Here is a 20,444-nt window from a genome sequence, read left to right as displayed (position 1 = left end):
TATACATGAAACACTGAAAGAAGTTCTGTATATCTTACAGCAATTCGGTGGAGAAGTCTTGTCCCACAGGTATGTAAATCTGAAGTACAAGAAACCTCTGGATCAGTCCAACTAAAACGAGAGGGGGAAAATATACATTTATATGTCCAAACCATTTATATGTACATATAAACAAACACAATCACACGCCATCAACAAGCTGAAGCTTTTAGCACTTCAGTAATATACGGAACTGCAGTAGCACTACCTCTGAGTTACAATCTCATTATGAAAGCAAAAAATTTGATGAAACCAAATCAAACTCTAACAACAAATGTTGCCTTTAAAGTCTCATCTGTGGGCTTAGTGAGATTTTTATGAAAATTTAAAAATGAATAAGCTTTTATTTACTGTTTTTATTAGGCTGCAAGAGTGTATGCATAGAATGACATTCAATAGACACATATGAATCTGAACTACAGATTCTCATTAAGGTGGTCATAAAAGCATGGGGCAATTATTTTTATATACTGACAATTTTAACTGTATTTAACAACTCAACAAAAAACAATAGATCAAATAAGGGTTTTAATTATGACAACTACAACTGAAGGTTTGATGAGCCATATCTAATTCATATGGTTTTAAACGTGTCTACAATGAGATGGATGGAGGAACATATTTTCATTTATAACACCTTTTGCTAATTTAACATACTTTCTTTAATTTAATGCTCACAAATTAAGAACTGATAGCTTTTACTCCCCATCACCAGCTTCATCTGGATTAAAAATATTTGGAGAAAGACCTATGGTGCTTTTGATAACTGAAGTCTGTAACTGCTTCAAAAATCAACTGATTTCATATTATCTCTTCAGACCCATTCACTTAATTTCTTTCCTCTTAGCTTTTGAACTTTTGCGTGATGTCTCAATTACAATGCTGTTAATTGACGTTTTAGTATCACTTTCTCCCAAAATATGCCATTTAGGGACTTCCTTCTGTAGGTGGAACATTGGGTAGGAAACGGCGATGTCTTGATATATCTGTGAATCTCTCCTACAAATCTAATAGTACAGGCCAACATGTGGATGAAAGACTTCTAAGGAAGGCAAATGGTCTAAAATACATGCCATTCTATTTATTCCAACTTAGTAGGCTTACCAAATTTAAGTATTTTAAATAACAATACGTGTTTGGATAGTCTATATATGAAGATTTGGTTTATAACTCTTACAGTAAAATGTTTTGTAACATTCCTGAACAACTTAAACAGTTCCTATATTGCACCCAAAATTTAGTTTCTAAACAATAAACATACTTGATCAAATACGCTTAATCTTTTTAAAATCAAACACACAAGGGTAACTTTTACTTAAAACACTAAGCTTATCAATGGCTCCAAAGAGCCATCAGCAGAGTAAGCAACATACTGAAAATAGGAGTAACAGCTTTTGACCTTAGAAAATTCCCTGGAATCAGATATTACCATATTTATGGGAAAAGTCAACAAGGCAACCAGAGTCCTAGACTACAAAACCAAAGCGAGATATTGAAATGAAACCAACCTAAATAAACCACCATTAATCAATCCCTCTCTTGCAGCTTCTATTGATTGGCCCCTGCAGTTCTTTTTCACCACACAAAGGCCTCCATGAATAGAACTGAGAGAGCACCAGGATAAATGAAATCAGTCATTACAAAAGGTCCCTAATTTATGTCACAAATCCCACTGAATCAGCACAGTTCTCTTCAAACACAAAGAGCTACACATATAGGGCATTTTTATATGAACATTTTTAGATATGAAAGATGCTTGCCCTCAAAAAAAAGAAAGCTTTGTAATTCAACTCTCTCACATACAGAAGTCCTAGTTTCCAAAAGGCTTCACTTCTAAGATTAAAAGAAGCATGACAATACCATATGGTGATGATCTGACACAGAAAAAAGTACTTTAATAATGTTTGACATACACAGATCCTGTGTGTCAGAAATGTTAAACTCTAGAGAAACACTTTTTTTTCTAGTGGCCTAGTAAATTTAAACAGACTCTTCATGTCCACATTATATTTAAAGTCACTCTAAGTAATGCTGAATGTGGAACGACTGTTAATCAAAAAATGCCCATCCAGTACATAAAGTTCATAAAAAATTAGTCTTTTACTGAAATATGCAGGTTTCTGCAGTTTTATAATCTGTTCTCTGCTTGAGACAAGCTACCTCTATTTTTTAAGGGGTCAGATCTTTTCTTATTTTGCATATTTTAAGATATATTTACCTGGTAAAACACCATTAGATTTTAAAGAAATGGTTTTACAATAGTTTCATTAGAGCAAACAACAGTTCTACATCTCAATATACATTTTGCAAGTGTTACACTATCCAAAGACTTGGGACTAGACCACAGTACAGTAATCCTTTACAAGTAACCTGATAAATCATGACTGAAGGTATTTCCTGGTTCCTATTGCAGCCTTGGCACAAACAGCACACTATTGTGCACCTTTCTCACTGTAACACAGAAAAGAGAAAACAGTAATGCCTTCCCTAGGCATTATTCCATATCCCTTGGTCAAATCAGATAATCTGTTTGTGCCCTTTTACTTTTCATGTGTAAAACTGGGTTGATAATTTACGTTGACCTCTCACAGGATCATTTGTGCAGATTAAATTAGATCTATCATTCAATAAAGATTTATTGAGCATTTACTACATGCAAGACTTATTGCTGAAGTTTTGTAATGAATAAGACAGACATGGTCTCTAAACTCTTGGAACTTATATTCTAGTTCCATGAAGAAGAAGGTCAGGGTGTAAGAAAGCATATAATCCTGGGTCCTTGGGAGGAAGAAGATGATGAGTGAAGGTTTTCTTAAAGAAATAACATCAGAATTCAGCTGGGAAGAATAAGCAGAGATTGACTGGACAAGGAAGATAGGAGTAGGAGAGAGGAAAAAATATAGGGAAAGAGACTTTTCTCTTTCTCATGTGATGGAAAAGGCCATAATGGATTAGATGAACTTAAGGCTTAGGAGAGACAGAAGAAAAAAAGCAGCAGGGGGGAAGTCTGGCAGATAGCTAGGAACTGAATCATGCAGAGCCTTGAAAGCCATGTGAAGGATACAAATCAACCTAAAATCAATGGGAAGCCATTCATACATTCACTCATTTATTTAACAAAGATTTATTGAATGTCAACTATGTGCCAGGCACTGTTCTAGGTGAACAAAATAGACCAAATTTCTGTGCTGGTGGGCCTTAGTTTCTGGTGATGGTGAGAAAAACAATAGAAGAACGTAAAAAACAACACGTCAAATTGTGATAAGCACTATGGGAAAAGGTAGAGCAGGGTAAAAGGGATCAAGAATGGGCAAAGGATATAAAGTACAGTTCTCATTTAAGTACAAGTCAGGATGGCTCCTCACTGAGAAGGTGACATGTCATTTTGGTAAAGGCCTGAACAAGAGGAGAGAGTAAGCCATGTAGCTACTGGGGAAAAGAAAGCCCTAGGTAAAGGGTACAGCCTGTGCATAGGTGCTAAGGTGCTAAGGTCCCAGAGTATGGTTGAAAACAGTAAGGAGACCTGTATGGTTGGAGTAGAGTGAACAAGGGGAAGAGAGTAAGGGGACATAAGGTCAGAGAATTAAGAGGGTGGCAGACCCTGCAGTGTCCCATAGATTTTTGGGTTTTTACTCTGAGAGAGATGGAGTATTTTCAGCAGAAGAGTGCCTTATTTAAAAGTATTATTCTGGCTGCTAAGTTGACAACGAACCATAGGGAGGCAAGTCAGAAGCAGGAACATAAGTTAGATTACTGCAATCATCGAAGCATGAGATAATGATGGCCTGGACCAGGGCAGTAGCATTGGAGATGGCAAGAAGCAGTCAGATTCTGAATCTAATTTAAAGATAAGGGCCAACAAGATTTCCTTGATAGTTAAGTGAAGAGAAGGAAAAATTAAGATGATTTAAGAGTTTTTGGTCTGAGTACCCAATAAGACAAGTTGCTAACAACTGAGATGGGGCAGTCTGCAGGAGGAGGAGGAAAAATTTCTAGGGTAAAGCTATCCAAGTAGAAATGTAGAGTAAGCAACTAACATGTAAGTCTGGAGTTTGAGAGAATAGTTAGAGACGGAAATGTAAGCTGGTATAAAACAGAGACAGTATTTAAAGCCATGAGACTAGAGCCCAAAACCAAGAGCCAAGGGATTAATGTCGTTCAGGGCCAAGAAGGTCAAGGACTGAGTCTAAAGCCACTGCAGCATTAAGTTGGGTTGGGGAGAAGAAAAAGAACCATGAAGACTAAGAAGAAAGACCAATGAAGAAGAAAAAACTAGGAGTGTGAGCACCCTGAAAGATGAGTGGAGAAAGTAGTATATCAAGGAGCACTTTGTCAAATATCTGATATGTTAAGACAGATAAGGGCTGAGAAATGGCCATGGATTCAGGAATATAGAGATCATTAGTGACCTTGACAAGAAAACTATCAGTAGAGTGGTGAAGTCAAAGCCACTGAAGGGTTTTAGACAGAGGAAATCATAATGAGTTTATCAAAAAAAAAAAAATACCAAACTTGTGGCAGAGGGAGGCTGAGGGGAACCTCATAAAGACGACCTCATCCACCAGAGCAGCTGGAACTTAAATCAATACAAGGCTTCAGAAATGCTGATCCCGAGAGACACACCATTTGGTTCGGATGCCATATGCAAAGAAAACAATGATTTTAAACATGAGCCTCAAACAGAAAGTCCCAGGGCAGACCATTCAAATGATAGATGTCTACGTGTAACAGAGCTGCTTCTCATACGGGCAACTCTATACAACACGTTACAGGATTAAGAGCAGCAAGGATCTATTTACTTAACTGGCTAATGATTTAGAAGTCTCATTATCAAGGCCAACTGCTTACAATCAGAAATTATAATCTAAATTTTTATAGTTTCTTAGCATGGCAAGTTTAACAAAATTACTAAACACCAACTATATATGATACATTATAAGTTAGGGGTACAAAGTAGATGATACAAGATTCCTGCCCTGAAGAAGTATACAATCTGATAATCAATATCACACTTTTCCTTATTTGATAAGTTGCAGAGTTAAAAAAAAGTTTGATATATTTAGAGATGCTCAAATATAATTCAGAAATATTACTATTTAAAATGAAAAGTTAAAAATACTGAATTTCATTATTAGACTTTTGTCATAGGTACTTAATATAGTAGGAAATATATATGAGGTACTTAATGTCACGTTTGCATAAATAAAGTGGATGTTTACTCTTAAAATAGGAATACATAATGGTAATTGAACTTAATTTAGAAATGTTAACTGAAAGCCAATTCTCTATTCAAGGCATGACATTAAATTTAAATTTAACCATAACAACTTCACATAGAAGGTCATTTTATACAAGTGAAAATAACTAAATTTCTATCATCAGAAATTCCAAATAATTAATCTTAAAGGCATTAGTACAGGGCAAACTATATAAACTGTTTCATTTGTTACAGTGCTGCATATGCTATAAAAAAAGCCAGATTAATTTTTAATTACAGGGCATTGAACAAGAAATACATTAAAAGATTCTTCCGCTTCTTCCAATTAAAACTATCATCTTTCCATTTTTTAAAAAGCAATTATCACACATTAAATTTGTTTTATTTCTTAAAAAACTTAGATAAAAGTAGGAAAGGGGAACTTGTCTTTAATCACTAAGCCTTTGGTAGAAGAGAAATCTTTCTTTAAAGCCAACTAAGAAAGGTTACTAGAAGTGATTTGATTTTGTCAGTAACATCATCAGGTACATTGATGCTGAAGGCATTACATGGAGGTAGAGGCCAACAATAAGAAAACAACAAAAGGATACTAGTTTACAACAAAGTCATGTTCCTGCACATCAAATGTATTTCACAAAGTCAATATTCTTAAAAAAGAGGGACCATGTCGTCTGTAAGAAAGATGACCTACAGTTTCATATGTTTTCCTCACTCATCTTAGTTCTCCTCATCTATTAGTATAAATTTATGCAGAAAGGAAGAAAATTCTGCTATTAAAAAAAAAGGGAACTATGAGGAAATCATTATTTTAAAATGATAGTAATAAAAATTCTTAAATAAAAATTCTTGTTAACAATGAATACCCCTTCTCTTTGAGGTTCTGTTTCTTATTTTATTTATTTTATTTATCTACTTTAAAATAAACAATCTTCCATTTATAATTTCTGTGGCTTAGTTTATGTCCTAGAAAACTAAACTAAGCATTTAGTAGCTTGAAATGGTAGATAAAACACAGAGCCTATCAAAGTCTAGAAACCTGAATTAAAATGAGCAAATCTGATATCAAGAACAGGACTTTTCATAGTACTTGGTATGCAACAGGTATTCAATAAATGTTCTTTAAAAATGAAGGAAGAAGTAAATAATGAATCCAAAAATTACTGGATAACTGGTTACTTACATTTGCCAAATCACCCAAAATCTACAGTTAAACATAGGACAAAGTTGATGAAAATCTGATTAATCATTTTGATAAACTACATTTCTTAAATCACATCAGTGTATGCAAAGCCTAATTTGGTGGGAGAGCCTTGAATTTTAACCCCAGATCTGCCAATAACTGTGCTTTTGATAGTAAATTTAGGTGATCTCTCAGAGTTCCTTCTGCTTTAAAATGCTAATCTTAACGTCCAAAGTAGGTAAGAATTGAAATCTACACTTTGGGTTTTTGTTAAATCACATATTCATATCTTTACTTATTAGATATTAATATTGATAAAGGTATATAAGTTGATATGTTACTAAATAATGCCTTTTATAGTATTTTACATAAACTTCTTCTCACAAATAAATTTCCTATAATTTAGGAACTGATGAGTTTATTTCAAAACTTAGCCTTAACTACCTGATCTCCTGATGAGGAACCAACCTTAGTGTGTTCATCTGTAAAAGAGCTATTGTGAAGATTAAAAGAGTTTATAAATATGAAATGCTTCGAAAGTCACTGGCACACAGTAAGTGCTTGATAAATATCATTGCTATTCTAACTAATGGCTATTGAATAATCTTCTAAATCTTCTTCGAAATACAAGCAGATTCCTAATAAACAATGAAGCAGAATATATTTTCAGAAGCCTGGCATAAGGTTACTTTCTCAATGGAAAAAAAAATCTTATCACTTTACATAAACAGATGTCAGTAAAAGTCAAACTAACATGTCTGTTTATGAGAGTTAAAAGTATAACTTTAAGCATCAAATGTTAGCTTCAATATTAAAAATCTTACTCACGGATTTGCTTATTCTCCTTTGGTAACTGAATTTTATTTGTTTGGCTGCTGCCTTCCAGGATGAACACAAAACTTTTAACTTCTTTATCAAATTCCTACAGAACAAAAATGAAGACAGTGGTATTGAAGCATATCTTATTTGGCATTTATTATAAAATATGAGAAGCAAATGCACAGGAAAAAAGGCCTATACTCAAAATACTTAAAAATAGGCTCATATCTTGATGGTACTCTCACAATGAGACTTACTGAGAACTGGAATACAGCAGCCACACTTAGCCACTTGGCAACTCTATTGTATTAAGACACTTCTCCAACTGATAAATTCTCCAACTTCAGGGATTCCCAAGTTAGTAATTTAGAGTTTGTGTAGTTACCTTTCCCCTCCTTTAATCTGTGTATTTCTGTCTAATAGCACGGGCTGAACACCATTTACTGTTAACAGCACGACAAACCATCTAATCTATGTTGTATCCAGTCTGGAAGTTCCTTGGTTTCAAGCCAAGACTCATACAGAATTAATCACTGCCTTATTTTATTAGTATTGCTCTAACTTGAAGTTCTATACATTATTTACTTAAAACCAGTATGAATTAAAGTGTTACAATTAAGGTTACCTGAAAAACGAACAGAAACAAAACAAATCTGGAAATGAAAAACTTCTTATTCATGGCAGTCCAATTCCCATCAGTCAAAGTGCTAACGTAAATGATTATTTTTTTTATGTTGCAGCAAATTTCTAATCTTTAAACATAAGAACGCCTTTTTCACAATGAAACATTTCATAGATTCTCCCCACTATTCCTTTTTGTATATGTTAAGAATTGTAACTATTGACTGCTAGGAATTAAGTAACATTTAAATAAATTTGTATTAAATCCATCACAATAGTATCTCTTATGTATTTGAAATGAACACACATACATCAAGCATATTATTTATTCCATCCATACACAAGTTGGGCATATACTAAAACCTTTCAACAGCTCACCAAAATCTTCAACATGCCCATAAACCCCTGTGTAGTCCAGCCCCTGCTCAGCTTTTCAAACCTCATCTCCTACCTCCACTCTTTCTCACTCTGCTTTCTAGCCTCAGGAGCCTTCTAGCAGTTGCTTAAAAATCCTAAGCTCTCTCTAAAGCAAGAATTTTGTACCTGCTTTTCTCTTTCCCTGAAATGCTCTTCTCTCTACCAGCTCCACCTGGAATCTAGTTAGCTCTTAGAGATCAATTATCATTTCCTGAGGGAAGACTTTCCTAATCTCTCCGCTTTATACCCTCACAACACCATTTACCTCAAGTTATAGTAAGAGTTATATAATTTATAGTATGAGTTATATAATTTTGAGCAAGTCACTTACCCTCACCATGCTTCCGTTTTATTATCTGTGAGACAGACAAAAATGTCTATCTCACAATGTTATTACATAGATTACATTACATGTAATGTGCCCAATCCTGTGGTTAGTAAACAGTAACCACTCAATTAATAGAAGCTTTAAAAAATAATCCATAGAACAAGGTCCCTAAAAAGGCATTTTTCTCTCAGTTGTACAGGAGCGAAGAGAAAAGGATAGAGGAAGATGCAGATTTTTAGATCTGGTGGCAGCGAGCAGAGGTAGCTTCTACCTGATGGCATCATTTTTCCTTGTGAAATAGAGGGTGAAGTCTTTTGCTGAGTGAGTGAGGAGACCCTGTCCTGGGTGTGGGTTGGGAGTTAGATGAAAACCATCATTTCAGGGACTAAGAGATCAGGAGAATTTTCTGGGCTGCCCATGTTGAATTTATAGGAGTACTGATCAGAGACTAGACATTTTTTCCAAACGTATTGAGAAGCCCAGATGCAGGCACTGAAGAGAGATAACTGGGGACTCAGAAATGGCTGGCATTTGCTAGGCAGGCATGATGAAAGGACAAGGAGCAGGGGCATTCAAGCTCTTGACTGGGAAGTGAGTGAAATTATGCACCACGGATTCTGGGCTAGAGAACAGAAAGTGAAGACAGAGAAGATAGATAGATAAAACTAAACACGGGGAAGAAGTAAAACGGTCAATAACCTAAGGATCTCAGTTAGGTTGAAGAACAAATATAGTGGGAGTAACTAGGTGAGCAACATTAAGAATTGAAGACTGGGCTCAGATAGGGATGTCTCAAGGTCTCACTCAGTAATTTCAGAGGCCCTGCCATTTTCGGTGATAAGGTACAAAGTAGCACTGGTGGGAAAGGGTGCTGAAGTGGAAGGAAAGAAGTAATTAAAGATGAAGAAGTCAAGAAACTGAGAAGCTGGCATCTTTACAGATACTGAAATCACCTAAAACAAGAACAGGACTTGGCACACAAAAATGGGTTATGAACTCTGTGCCAAAGTTTTTAACAACTGAGGAGGGGTGTCTGACAGGACTGCAGCCAATAATGTCATGAAAGCGTTCTGAAGTGAATGAACAGGGAAACTGGTTTTGAAATCTTACCAAGCCCTTTTTGTTACAGCCTTCACTCTCATTTCTTTCTGGGATATAGGTGGCTCTAACTTTTAACACTTACTTTCCAAATCACAGATGGACTGCCAAGGATCTTCCATTTTGCTCCAGGATTTTTTCCCTGAGCACTGAAGATTTCAACAAATGCACCTCCCTAGAAAACAAAAATGAAATATTTAAATTAAAAATGTAAGACAATGCTAAGGAGGGAATACTATCCACCATGAAGTCTGTAACCACTGTTTCAGGCAACTGTCAGTTTAGATCTGGGATGAACTATTATCCCTGCTATTACTCCTAATTTTACCTTGATTATATCTAAACCATAACCTGGATTAATGGATTAAGGAATTTTTTTATTAAAGCATGATAAACACTAGATAAATCATGCCATATAAACCTTACAGTCTCTCAGTGTAAGGTTCATTTACTTCATGTGTATAGAGCTTGCTTACAAAATATTCTATTCAACAAAGACCAGAGGGTTTAAACTCAACTCTCAAGCCAGGCTAATAAATTCTGATAATTATCTCTGGGTACAAGCTTTTTAGTCATACTAACTGCAGCACCAATGTCAGATTTGCCATTTATTAACTCTCTGGCCTTGGAGTTATTTAACCTCTTGGTTCTCCATCTGTAAAATGGGCTTTTAGATTACGTAGGATAGTAAACATAAACCACCAAGCACAATACCTTGAACATAGCAAGGGCCCATTAGTGCCAGCAATGATTATTCAAAAAAAAAACAAGAGGCCAAATTGGATAGTTTAGTACTTTGTCAATAAAAAATTCTTGGAAGGGATTTGGAAAGGGAGTGATTCTTACTTTGAGGATTCCCGTAAGATTTTTTTTTAACATATTTGATACAAATTAATTTGGAGATCTATAAAATCTGTACAAGAAAAACAGAATCATTTCTATAGACAGGCTACATGTTCCCTATTGTAAACCTGAGAATATGGAGGGACCTGCTCATGAAAAAAACGCTAAACACGTACTGAATGTCCGTAAGTTTTAATTATAAAACAGAATTAAACAAGATGATTGTCTCTAAGGAAGAGTTTATTGCAAAACACTGAGGATCTGAAATGAGACTAAATATCATTTTCTTTATGGCCTGCTTGAATTACAAGCAGCACATGAGCAAATTTGATTTTTGTGAAGATTTTCCAGCTTTTTTCTGAATAATACAAAGATACTTTTGCTTCTGAGTTTTAACACATAATCACTTGAAATTAAGACATTTAATTTCTTCCTTCTTATGTGAAAATTGTGTGAAATAGCTTCTGGGGTCAGGTCATAATTCACTATGAATTTTAAATTTGAGGAATTTTTTTAAGGGAAAAATCCTTATATCTGGTGAGATAGGAACCCTCCCCCCTTTTCTTTCTGCTATCTCCTGTTTTCCAAGTTTCCCACAGTGGCATATGCTTTTTTTTTCATAACAATATATTTTACTCGTATTAAGTGAGAAACTAAAATTGTTCTAACGCATTTAATGACATCAAATACAATAGAAGAAAGAAAACTGCAGAATACTCTGAGGACACCCATAAGAAGGCAGGCAGTATTTGGTGAAGAGGAAGAAGCAATCAAGAGGTGACCAGCGGAGGACTGTTCCAGCACAGGGACAACATTGTTCATAACAGCAGTACTTGGATGGCAAACAGATTGTAAATGAAGAGGAACCTCAAGTAGAGTTAGGTGGGGAGGGCAGGAGACTAGGGCCAAGGAAAAGCTGGGACAGGCCCACTGAGGTGAGGAAAGCAGGAGAGCTTTGGAGACAGTCTAGGACACTCAAGGTGACTGAGGAAGATCCAGGAGCAGTTTCCCTCAGTGTGATCTTTGCATCACCTGCATCAGAATCAGTTGGAGGAAGCTGCTCCAAAGGTAAATTAACTGGCCCCCATCTAGAGATTCTGACTCGCTAGACTGGGGGTGAGGGTCAGGAAACGTGCATTTTCACAAGTACTCCCAAGTGATCCTAACAAACCCCCCTGTTTCACAATCACTGACACCCAGTTTTGGGGGAAAAGAAAATAGCACATGGCCAAAGTGCTTATTTTCTTTCTTGGCTTAACCCATTCATTCATTCACACATTCCATCTCTCCCAAATAGCTGAGTTACCAGTGTGCATCAAGTTATTGTTAAAACTCAAGATTTATGGGTCTTGCCCTCAAGTTTCTGACTGAAAAGGTCTGGCTGGGGGTTAAGAACACCTTTGAGAAGCACTGAGCTGGAGGCTGAACAAAAGTAAACCATATGCCCACACGTCGGTTCTTTTCATTCCTTTTTGGGTGACGACCACTGTCCATCTAGTCCCTTCTTACCCAGAGAAAGACAGTATTATTGGGGAGGGGGGGTGTCTTTGTCCTCACCCCGAACATGAGCTACCTCACCCAAGAGGAGAAAGCTACAGACAGGTTGGAGAGCCCTTTCGGATTACCTGGTACTCATTTTTGAACATTCCCGCAAGGGGCCCGAGGCTTGGGGGACACGGAGTTCAGGGCTTCCAGCGGGTGGCGTGACCCTGACGGCTGGAAATCGGCAGGCGGGAATCCCGGAGCCCGACGGGCGGGGAAGCCCTTCGTGCTTGGCCCCGACTCGGCCAGGCTCTTCTCAACCCCCGGTCAGCTCCACCTCAGGACCCCGACTCGAACCATGCCGGGGTCTCGGAGGGTGCGGCTGCCTGGGCGGGCTCGCGGCGGGCTCCGGGTGCGCCCGGGGGAGTGACTGTGTGCGTAACCTACGTGACAAGACGCCCGGACTCCGAGCCTCCGACAACCGCCCTCCCGCTCGCCTGCCGGGGAAAGGCGGGCCCGCTCCCGCCACCGCCCCGCCCCGCCCCCGAATCCGATCGGAAAGGGGAGGGGCCGAGGTTCCAACCGCGCCCATTGGCTCCTAAGAGGCGCCTGCGCGTTGGGCTGTTTGGGCTTCATGCGGACGGACACGTGATGCTCCGCGGTGACGTAAGGGTTGCCCAGGCAACTGAGGGGCAAGGGTGGACGGTCAAACCTGTGATTCGCGTTTTCTATAGGTCGTGACCTGTGTCTGCAAAAAAGGCTAAACTTAACCTGATTTAAAAACTACCACAAGTGCTGGCCTCTTCTAGAAGACTTGTCACGTCGGTTTTGCCTTTCTTTGTTGTGTTTACAACAATAACTTGTAGGTTGCTGAAGGAAAAATGTCATTTCCAAGATAAGTTTACAAAAAGAGTCTGATTTCTTGGGCTCCTCATGTGGCCTTTTTAAAGGTGGTTCCAAATTTGGCGTTGTTGAGGTAGTAAAAGGGTCGGCCAGCCCCTTTCGTTGCTTCAGAAAGCCCAAGGAGGTAAGAGTATTTACTTAAGTTCACTGAAAAGTTAAAAAGCGAGTTTTTTTTTTTTTTTTTTTTTTTGCTCGAAATAACTACCTACGTTATTGAGCCAGGCGCTCTCTTAAATATTTGGTTACTTTATTCAGTTTCTATGTCAGAACCACTCGAACAATATAGGTATTATTGTCAGGTTTTAGTTGAGAAACTGGCTCTGCAAGGTAACATATGTTGCCCCAGCTCTCTGCCCGGTAAGTGATGGAGCTGGTTTGGATCTTGTGTCTGTTGCTGTACTCAGAGTTCAGTTAAGTCAGTGGCACAGGGTTGTTACTATTATTATTGTTGTTGTTATTGTTATTATACGGGTTATTATTATCAGGTACCATGCATGGAGCCGATGGAGCCCCTACCAAGTGGTTAACAGGTTCACAACCCTATGAGGCAAAGGTTAGTCTCCTTTCAGTTGAAAATACTGAGGTTCAGAGTTGATTAGGGATTTACTCGAGGGTGCAGTGTTGACTTTTGGTTCTGGCTGAGCCTGGTATCATTCTAATTCACCCAAAAGTCTTAAATATATTATAGCTGAAGAGAAACCCACAACTTTATCCTATGTTATTTTCTTTCTACCCCCTTATTGTTATCTGAATTTATTATCTGTCTTTAGCTATTGGAAGATAAATTCTATGGGGGCAAGGACTTTTTCTGTGTTCGTTATTTCCCATGTCCTAGAGTAGTGCTTTGCACATTGCAGGTATTATATAAACGCATATTTGTTGATCAAATTAAAGGCACTGTTACTTCAAACTCACCATGTCCAAAACAAAACTTCTCCAAACCTGGATCTTTTGTATCCTTTCCAGTCTCATTAATATCACAGTGCTTCCTGCTTCCTCACTTCCTGTGATGGGCAGCCTCTGAACTGGCCTCCAATGATCTCCATCTTCTGATATGCGTGCCTTATGTAGTCTTCTGTGTGTGGACTGGAGCTAGTGACTCGCTTCTAATGAATATAGTATGGCAAAAGTGCTGAGATGTTATTTCCAAGATAAGATTACAAAAAGACTGATTTCCTTCCTGCTTGCCTTCTTTCGCTCCCTTGCTCTGGTTCCCCTCTCCCACCCCTCAACTTCCTCCATCTTCACTCTGAAGGAAGCAAGTCTCTATATTGTAAGTAGTCTCTTGGAGAAGTCTGCATGGCAAGGAACTAATGTCTCTGGCCAACAATCAATGAGGACTTCAGACTTAATAACAGCCATACGACTGGGCTTGGAAGTGAATCCTTCCCTAGTTGAGCCTGAAGGTGACTGCATCTGTAGTCAACACTGTAACTGCAGCTCAGGAAGCCCGGGTCAGAGGCACCCAGCTAAGTTGTACCCTGATTCAGGACCCACAGAAATTGAGATAATTATTGTAAATTGCTAAGATTTGGGGTAATTTTTTACATAGCAATAGATAACTAATATACTTTCATATTCAAACCATTACCTAAACCTATTCTTTTTATCTAATTACTTATAAAAAAAAAAAAGTACCTTCCCTCCATTGTTGTCTATACTCTGATTTACCTATGGGCTTCTCTTCTCTGAACTACTATAATAGCCTACTAATTCACACACTTTGCTGGTCCCCTTTTAAATCTATCTCTGTGTTGCATCATCTTTATAAAACACAAATCCAATCATATCAGTCCCCTGCTCCTAACCCTTTGGTGGCTATAGAGCTTGTCTTCCTCTCGTTTCATTGTATGTTATGTGGCCCCCTTCATTTCAGTAACATTGAGGGTTTTTTTAGTTGTTCATGTTCAGCATGTTTACTTCTAGCATAAGGCCTTTGAACTGTTCTCTTGCATGAGTTACTTCTCCCTTCTTTCTTTGGTTAAGGCCCACTTATCCTGTGAACACAGAATTTATATCAAGGGTCTCTTTCTAAGGGACTCCTTCTCTGGTCTCCCAGACTTGATCAGATTCCTCCTACTTATATATTCTCATAGCACCTTAGCTCTTAGCATTATTGAAAGCAGTTATGAAATTTTTATGTGTTTGTAATATTGACCATCTCTGTTGGACTGTAGAATTCAAGAGAGCAGAGTCCATGCCTGTTTTGTTTACCCTTGAATCCCTAGCGCTTGGTATACTACTTCAACTTTGTACCTGGCATAACTAAATAGTAATTTAATGAATGAGTAAATGAAGGCAGGAAGAAGTGAGAGAAGAATATATTCTTAAAAGACAAACATAGGTTTTGGTGTTGAAAATACAAGAAGAAAGTAATTGGAAACATATTAAGGTGAAAGAGTAAATTAATAACTTCAATTTATTCTTGGAAAAACTAGTTACAAGGTTGAAGTGATTAACCACAGTGTATCAGTAAGCTTCATTACTCAAATGTTTTGTTTCTAAAATCACATATTTTTTCAACTTAATGCTGAGTAGGACCAGTATCATTTACTTCCATCTCCTTATTTCCTTGAGAGAAAGTAATTGTCCAAGGCCCAATTGTCTAAGGGTTGGATCATCTCCTAACCCTCCTAACTAGTTCAGGAGACTTACAGTTGTATTTTCATTATCAAATGTTAGTATAGGGCCTGTCCAGGCAATGGGCAACTCTGAAGGCTGCCCAGCTCAGGTCAAAGTTGTTTTGTCTATGGCGAGAAGTACCCTTAAAACAGTGGTGGCTATAAAGCAAAAATAAGAATATGCCCTACTTTAACAATGTGAACTAAAAACCACAGATAGGAAGAGATTTGATTTTATAATATCAAATGCTCTTGTTTAATTTGGATAAATGCAAGCTATGACTGAACACTTGGATTTGGCTTTGACTTCAAGAATGGCTACTAGAATTCAGCACCACCCACCCACCACCCCTAACCCTGAAAAAAACCAGCTCGCCCAAACAAGTTTGCTTAAACCAAGTTAGTTACGTACATTATAAATGGTAGTGGAAGTTTCTTTAATTGCTACAATTTTTAAAGAAGCTGGCACAATTAGTAATTGCATTAAATTGCTTAACTTAATTTGACAACATTAAGAATTAGTCACTTTACAAGCTTTAAAGTGCTTGTCTTTGTTCTACAAAGAAAGTAATTTGGTGGTGTATTAATATTATTAAAAGATATTGGATGGTATTTAAAATGGAATAGACTTGAAACTGTTTTTAAAGGGTGGCAGAGTCTTTGTATGCCAATGTAGTTATTCAAGTTAGACGATATGATTATTAATTTGACAAGAAATAGTGTTCTTTTAAACTACGAATGTACAGCATTTACCACGATATATTTGTAGTTTATTTTTTGGTTACAGTTCATAATCAAATTATTTGGCATAATGGGAAGAAAAACAGATATTGGTTTGATCAGATATTTTTTGCTGCACAATAATCTAAAAATGTTTATTCCTTGGAGGGTTATTTTATTCCACATTATGAACTAATTTTATGAATGACATTAACGCCAAGTTGATAGGATAGTTTAAAAACTGTGCCTATTTTATAGATTCAAGCAAGTTAAGAAAACTTAGTGATACCTAAGTCATCTATTTGACTTTTGACTTGAAAGTAGTGATGTCTTCTTTTTTTAGAAAAGTGTGGTATGAGGAATGTTTTTGAAGGCATTACTGCTTGCAGGTTTTCCCATCAATTATTTTTTCTTTTTGTTTTTTTCTCCCTGGTCTATGACATTCTACAGGAACTGTTTCCTGCCTGTACTTTTAGATAAACAAAATTCATGCATAAACTTGAAATTTCTAAAATGGGCTACTACCTGAAGATTTTCTCAGAAAAAAACTGCTCCAGTAGTTAAATATTTCCCTATGTATTCCCCATGAATACTTCTCTAAATAAAACAGTTTTATATAGCAAGCACTCAAGTTTAGAAAAATGAACATATTTGGAAAACACATCTTTGAAAAGATTAAATGAAGTGAATTGACATTTAATACTAGTTTGTTTTTAAGTAACATAAGTGCTCTTATTTTGTCAGAAAAAGTGACGTTAGATATAAGTAGTAAGTTTTTCTTATGTAACTATCCCTAACCTAAAGCCAGTTAGTGTTGATTCATGATAAGAAGGCTATAGAAAACTGGATGTCCACATGCAAAAGAATGAAGTTGGACCCTTACCTTATATTACATAAAAAATTAACTCAAAATGGACCTAAACATAAAACTTGAAACTAGAAAGTTTTTAGAAGAAAACACAGGGGAAAATATTCATGACATTGGATTTGACAGTGATTTCTTAGATATGATGCTAAACTCACAGGCAACAACAACAACAAAATACAAATTAAACTACATCAAACTTTGAAACTTCTGTGCGTCAAAGGACATGATCAGCAGCATTAAAAGGCAACCAATGAAATGGGAAAAATACTTAGAAATCATATATCTGATAAGTATATCTTCAGAATATACAAAGAAGTTATACAATAATAACAATAAAAGACAAATTATCCTATTCAGAATGGGCAAAAGATGTCAGTAAACATTTCTCCAAAGAAGATACACAAATGGCCAATAAAGTACATGAAAAGTTGCTCAAAATCACTAATCATTAGGGAAATGCAAAATACAATCTCAGTGAACTATTATTACCTCATACCCCTTAGGATGGCTATTATCAAAAACATGGAAAATAACAACTGTTGGTGAGGATGTGGATAAGTTGGAACACCCAGGCACTGTTGGTGACAATGTAAAATGGTGTAGCAGCTATGGAAAACAATATGGCAGTTCCTTAAAATTAAAATAGAATTCCCATATGATCCAGCAATTCTACTTATGGGTATATATCCAAAAGAATTGAAACTAGGGTCTCAAAGAGGTATTTGTACACCTATGTTCTTAGAAGCATTATTTACAATAGTCAAAAGGTGGGAAGTAACTTAAGTGTCCATGAATGGATGAATGGATAAACAAAATGTGGCATATACAAACAATAGAATATTAAGCAGTTTTAAAAAGGAAGGAAATTCTGACACATGCCACAACATGGATGAACCTTGAGGACATTATGCTAAGTGAAATAAACCAATCACATATAACAAGTATTGTATAATCCCACTTCTGTGAGGAATCTAGAGCAGTCAAGATCATAGAATTGGAAGGCACGATGGTGGTTGCCAGGGAATGGGGGAGGGAGGGAGAAATGGGGAGTTGTTTAATAGATTTAGATTTTCAGTTTTGTAAAATAAAAAAGTTCTGGAGATTGGCTGCACAACAGTGTGAACATACTTAACAGTACTGAACCATACACTTTAAAATGTTCAAGTTGGCAAATTTTATGTCACGTATTTTTTTCTAATCACAATTTTTTTTTTCATGAAGGGAGGAAGCTAATTAGAGGGAAAAATCTTTAAAAAGCTCCTTAATAAACAGCTTGAGAAACACTGGTATACAATAAGACTGTGTGTGTGTGTGTGTGTGTGTGTGTGTGTGTGTGTGTGTGTGTGTGTGTGTGTATTAGTTGAACTACTTAAATTATTACAGCGTTTTATAATAGCATGTATCTCCTAAGAACAAGGATACTTTCCTACATACCATTATGTACCATAATGCTACATGTATAATAGATCTCAATATGATGATCACACTCAAGAAATTTAATATTGGACAGTAATATATTCTAGTACATAGTCTATATTAAGATTTCTCCAGTTCCCCTATCAAGTTTTTTCCCATGCAGGATCAATCAAAGATCATATTTCACATTAATTTGTAATGTCATTTTGGTGTCCTTTAATCTAGAACATTTGGGGTCTTTCAAGACATTGACATTTTGGAGAGCTGTAGAATGTCTCTCAATGTGGATTTGTCTAATTGTTTACTCATGACAAAATTAAACATCTGGGGCAAAAAAACACCACATAAGTAATGTAATGCATTCCTTTTGCAGGTACATAATGTCATTTTGTCCCGTTATTGTGATGTTGAAACTGATTACGTGGTTAATTAAAGTGGTAAGTTAGACTCTTTTATTAATATTTTCTATTTGTTTCTGATTTTAAAAGGCATACATGCTTGGTTTGGAAAACTTCAAAAATGCAAAAGGAAATAAAATCACTATAGTTTCACCATACAGAAAAAACATTGTTAATGTGTTTATGTATATCCTTAAGCAATCTTTTATTTTGGACCATCTAGTTATTCCAACTTTTTGCTATTTAAAATTTTTGCTATTGTGAATAACCCAGTGGTGAACATCATTGCCCTTCTCCAAATCTTTGCACTATTTAAAAAAATATTTCTGTAGGATTTTTTAAAAAGTCACTTGTTTGATTAAAAAGTATTAACTTTTCAGAGATTGTTTCACATTTACTGATATTATATTCTCTCTGATGTTTTGTTTGGGTGTAGTACTCAAAAATTCATCAAAAGTAAACCGTGTTGTTTCAACAAAATAAGCAAATTACTGTAAGACCCCAATAGAGACCGACTATCCCATTTCATGCACCTAGTAGAAAAAGCCTTAACTTGATTAACTCCAGTTTGTGGTAAGTTTTTTCTCAAGTCCGTATCCACAGGTGGTGTAATCAGCTGAGAGTAGGGGAAAGAGGTACAGGGTTATAGGGTGTAAATAGGGCTATAAGGGAGCAGACTTTCTAAAGGGATGATATAGTGGGAAGAAATATTTGTCATTTCTAGTGTATTTAGTCAAAACCTTGGTTTTTAAAAAATGTTCTTCCTCAGTGTTTTTGTTTTTATATTTGACGTGTAATATCCATTGAAGTATCATTTCTCCCATGGTACCTACTTCAGTTCAGGTCGCTGCACTCCAACCTGTGTCCTGTAGTTAGAGTAATCTTTCTAATATACTAATATGGTATTGTCCCTCCTCTGCTTAATGCCCTTCAGTGATTTCTTATTGCTGCTAAGACAAAGGCTTAGGTTACAAGGCCCTGCTTGCTGGTTGATTGGATGTCAGAAATAAAGAAAACGGAGGATTTAAGGATTGTGTTTTTTGCTTAGAAAACTGAGTGAATGGTAGGATCATTTGAGAGGGAGAGCATATTATGACTTAAATTCAGATGGATTAAATTTGAGGTTCCTGTGAACTATTGAATAGGCTGTTGGGTGTATGATTCTAAAACCCAGGTTGGAAATTTGGGTTAGAGACATAGAATTAGGAGTTATCAAAATATAAATGATGAGTAAAGCCTCAGAGAGAGTAGAGGAGAAAAACTAGAGAGATGGCAAAAAGTAAGAAGTAAAGAAGGCCTGGGCAGAAATGGCATGTAAAGATGGGTAAAGGATCAAAAAGAAGCAGTCAAAAAAGTAGGGGAAAGACTGCCTGTATTTGGTGGTGCTCATATCAGTGTTGTAAAAGAGTCTTTCAATAAACAGAAGTAGGTCAGCAAATGTCTGTGCTCCTAGGATGTCAAAGATAAGTCTTG

The 20,444-nt window shown here is 36.5% G+C and overlaps 1 protein-coding gene and 1 long non-coding RNA gene across 13 annotated transcripts in view; one reads left to right on the top strand and one right to left on the bottom strand.

Moving 5' to 3' along the window:
* The window catches only part of CFAP20DC (CFAP20 domain containing), a 206,738-nt gene extending 194,186 nt beyond the window's left edge, over positions 1-12,552 (bottom strand). For 11 of the 12 annotated variants that reach the window (XR_004312087.1, XR_004312091.1, XR_004312089.1 and 8 more), the window contains exons 1-4: positions 12,189-12,552; positions 9,806-9,895; positions 7,266-7,359; positions 39-111 (exon numbers count right to left, since the gene is read on the bottom strand). Coding sequence is in view for 7 of the 12 variants with exons in the window: in XM_032458170.1 (XP_032314061.1) it covers positions 39-111; positions 7,266-7,359; positions 9,806-9,895; positions 12,189-12,209 (278 nt within the window). In the remaining 5 variants the exon portion in view is untranslated. The remainder of the gene's footprint in view (positions 1-38; positions 112-7,265; positions 7,360-9,805; positions 9,896-12,188) is intronic. The other variant, XR_004312090.1, reaches the window with a different exon arrangement.
* Positions 12,553-12,722: 170 nt separating this feature from the next.
* LOC116657105 overlaps positions 12,723-20,444 on the top strand; it is a 551,457-nt gene continuing 543,735 nt past the window's right edge. The window contains exons 1-2 of the long non-coding RNA XR_004312080.1: positions 12,723-13,072; positions 18,947-19,010. This is a non-coding gene — a long non-coding RNA (uncharacterized LOC116657105). The remainder of the gene's footprint in view (positions 13,073-18,946; positions 19,011-20,444) is intronic.

This window comes from Camelus ferus, chromosome 17 (genome assembly GCF_009834535.1).
Source record: "Camelus ferus isolate YT-003-E chromosome 17, BCGSAC_Cfer_1.0, whole genome shotgun sequence".
Lineage (NCBI taxonomy): Eukaryota > Metazoa > Chordata > Mammalia > Artiodactyla > Camelidae > Camelus > Camelus ferus.
This window is presented reverse-complemented; position numbering and strand designations above follow the sequence as displayed.